The 3772-nt window shown below is 36.2% G+C and overlaps 1 protein-coding gene across 1 annotated transcript; it reads right to left on the bottom strand.

Moving 5' to 3' along the window:
• Positions 1-2465: 2465 nt before the first annotated feature.
• LOC101703102 (armadillo repeat-containing protein 1-like) lies at positions 2466-3197 on the bottom strand. Its single transcript, XM_013078862.1, has 2 exons — positions 3050-3197; positions 2466-2863 (listed from the first exon to the last, which is right to left on the bottom strand). The coding sequence occupies exons 1-2, from the start codon at positions 3195-3197 to the stop codon at positions 2466-2468; spliced, it is 546 nt and encodes a 181-aa protein (XP_012934316.1).
• Between the last annotated feature and the right edge of the window lie 575 nt (positions 3198-3772).

Below are 3772 nucleotides of genomic sequence, written 5' to 3'. Positions count from 1 at the left end.
TTTAATTTCTTGTCATGCCCGATGGATTCATTCTGTTGGGTCCCTGGGGTTGTGATCCTCTTTGTCTTTTCCTAGGATATTGTCTAAAAGTTTTTGGTGTGCTAGTATGGTATTTATGAAGTTCCTAATGTGCTCTTTTTTATGAAAGTATCTTATTTCTCTATCAATTTTGAAAGATTGTTTTGCAGGGTACATCAATCTGGGTTGGAGTCATTTTTCCTGTAGGGCTTGAAATATGTCGCTCTAGGCTCTTCTTGCCTTGTGGGTTTGTGTTGAGAAGTCTACTGTGATTCTGATGGGCTTTCCTTTGTATGTGATTTGTTTCTTTTCTTTAACTGGTTATAGAATTTTGTTCTTCTGTTGGGATTCTGGAATTTTAAATTTTATATGCCTATGTGTAGATTTTTTCCATTCAGTTATGTCACCTCTTATTATTTTACAATATATTTCAAAGAAAATGTCATTACAGTTCCCTTAATTGCTCTATAAGACCTGGAATAAAGGAACACTTGAAACCCACAAACATCAAGCTGAAATACCTACTTGTACTGAAACATTACTACCAAAGAGATGTAGTTTATTAAATAAGCAGATGTTCAGCAATGTAAAATAAAGTAACTTGTTAAGCAGAAAGTAAACTTTGCTTTAATGGCCATAGAAAGGAGGTGGTTTGTTTTCTTTTTTTCAATACATCTGGTTCTGGCAGCAAGTTAGTAGTATGCATTTAAAGCAGTATGTGCCCTGAAAGCTTATATTTTCTGTTTGTGCATTAAGAAACTATTGTTCTTAACACCCTTAATACCTCTCCCCCTCCTTCCAGAAGATCTCAATGTTAGGGAACTCAAGATTTTTCAGTGGCAGTATTTTACAATTACTTTTCTCCAGTAACACTGGAAGATTTTAATTTTCTGTAAAAGAGAAGTGATGAAAACATAAGAATACCCTCCAGGGTCCAATTTTTGCTTTACATTCTCCAAGTAGTAAAATAGCAGCTCTACCTGGTGATAAAAATGAGCTTCAATTTCTATTAGTTTTTAATCATGTTAACATTAAAACACATCTGGATATAGCTGGACTTCCAAAACAAAATCTTAATTCCCAAGTATTTTAGAGCTTTAATGAAATATTACATAGATGTAATTAGCTCTTACCTACTCCAAAACACCATATATATGTATATGTATGTATGTATGTGTGTTTATATATATATATTATATATATATATATATATTTAAATTTTATCTTCACTGAAGTTCATTTATTCTGGCTGGACACGAGAAAGATTAACCAATGCTGGCTTTTTTTATAAGCAGTACTTTGGGTCTTTTTTTTCCTCCAGTACAACTGTGCCATTTTTATAGTTCACAAAAGGCAATATAAAGAAATACCTATGAAGTAGGCTTCAGCCAGGTATTCATATTTTAAAGTTAGATGCTACCAGTGTAGCACTATGGCATTATAGGCATTAAAAAATTTTTTTAAGAGTAGGAAAAATTTATTGGGAGAAAGAAAGCTTCTGCCTAAGAGAGGCAGAAGGGGAACCGGAAAGTGGGTTGCCTCTATAGGCATTAAATTTTTGTTTTTCTTCTTTCAAGTTTGTCCATTCTTTACTACTATTTTTTTCCTTACCAGGGGATGTTCCTTAATCTCAATGTAAGGCCAGGAGACCATTTATAATTACTCACAATATCATGGTGGGCTTAATCTCTTGAGCTGATGTCAACAGAGAACAGTAAACAATTAGGACCACATTCCATCATCTCCAAATAGAGCCAAAAGCACTGTATTACTATACCTGCTTCCTCTTTCTGACTGATTTTTGCGTTATTCTTATTAAAATAACAAGATTGCAAAGTTTTTCAGTTGTATTTTTAGATAACTACTATGTTTCAGTTGATACATTTCAATTTGCAAACTGTCATTAGTAATATCCTTTCTATAAAGATGGTTGGCAAATTTAAAAAAGCACAGAAGGGGAGTAAATCAGAAATGTTTCCGACTTTCAATAAAGAGAACCAAAGCATGTAGTGTTCGTGAAGAAAAGCAGAGAAAAATGTTCAGAAATTTATGCACAACTTCAACTACAAACTTCTCTTCAGATGGAACCTGAGGCTTGAGGAGAAAATAAGTTTTCCTAATTACATGCTGCATATAAACTAAAATGTAAAGCTGCAATACATGTTTGGTTTAAGAGTGGACTCATGTTTTTTTTTAAATGAGGTAATTAAAGGAAAAGAAAACCAAAATACTTTCCCAAGCAAGTATATTAAACCTGTAGCCTCTGTTCTTTTTACCACTCAGTGCAGTAAAATGTCCAAGAAAATGTAAAATGCAGCATACGCAACCATGTAATCTAAAATCTTTTCATGATAACTTATTGAAAATTGCACTTGACAGTTCATCACAATGGAAAACTGGCCTATTGTTGGTTTACACAGTCTTTGAGCCCCAAACTGAAGATGAAGTCACCAGTAAAATGATCTGGATAAAAAGTTTGCTGCTCTGCTCAGCCAGCTAGCTTCACCTTCAAGATGGGAGCCAACCCAGGACACTGCTTTGTCCTGCTCCTTTGTGAGACCTTCATCCTCAGGCAAGTAGTCAGGCAACTCTGTGTTCTCTTCTACTTCCACAGGAGCACCTTGGAATAGGACCAGCATCTCTTCTCCACTTTCACTTTTCACAACTTGCTGAGCTTTCATGACATTGGTTGATGCTATTGCTGATGCCAATCTGTCTGTTTTCAAATCTGAACAGATTTGTACCACACATCTTTGAACAGCCGTTTGAAAAGTAAAGCTAATAACACCTTTGATTTTTAACAAAGCCTCTTCACATAGATTTCTCTGAGACATATCATCAAGACCATCTATGTGCAAAACCACTGTTTTGGCACATTTGTTTGTAGTTCCTAGAAAAAATTGAGCTTTCCTCCATTGTGAATTAATTTCATTAAAACTATCACCATCTGCCATACTGGAAGACTGAAGAATGTCATAGACTTCAGAGGCCAGAAGCTTTGTTTCTCTTGAAGTTGTAGTCTTTTGTATAAATTTTGCAAGTTTAACATCATACCCAATTCTCCTTTCATCTTTCCCCTGTTCACACGACATTCTGCCAAGTATCAAAGAGCAACCAAAGCTGAGTGGACAACAGAGGGGTTGGGATGATCCATAAATAAAATAAGGCCAGGCAGACATCCTCAATCCTGGAAAATAGCTCTTCTATTTAATGGATCTCCTGCTAGATCCTGCAGCTGGTTAACTACTGACAGAGCATCAGCTTCTTCACTCATGGTGAGGGAGGATGAATTCATCTTCTAAGTCATGCACCTGAATAAAATCTTCTTAAATTTGCTCCAGAGGTTTAGGAGTCCAGAGGTTGCCATACCATCAGGGCCACATCTACAGATAAGCTAGAGGGGCCTAGAGAGTGCAAAGCGAGCCTTTTGGTTCACACCCATGACCTGAGCAATCACAAACAACTAGGCCCACTGAAGAAGCCAAAAAGAGAAGGCACTGGCCTGTGTAGATATTTTTTGATCAAGCCTAGCTGGAGTCCTATATGCCTCACTTATCTGTATGTCAAGTTCTTTTCCCCTGCTTGGGTAGTTTTCTGGCATCACTTCTGTGAACAGTTTTTTATGTCATCTGGACTTTCTCCTGTCTCTTCATTGACTCCAACCAGTCTTATGGTATTCTTTGCATTGTCTAGCAGCTGCTGGGTTGAATTCTTGCAGCCCCTTACTATTTTAAAGAAATTTTTCTTTTCCTGG

Source organism: Heterocephalus glaber, unplaced genomic scaffold (assembly GCF_053883595.1).
Source record: "Heterocephalus glaber isolate CG9 unplaced genomic scaffold, H.glaber_assembly_v1.0 deba00000546, whole genome shotgun sequence".
NCBI classification, from domain to species: Eukaryota; Metazoa; Chordata; class Mammalia; order Rodentia; family Bathyergidae; genus Heterocephalus; species Heterocephalus glaber.
This window is presented reverse-complemented; position numbering and strand designations above follow the sequence as displayed.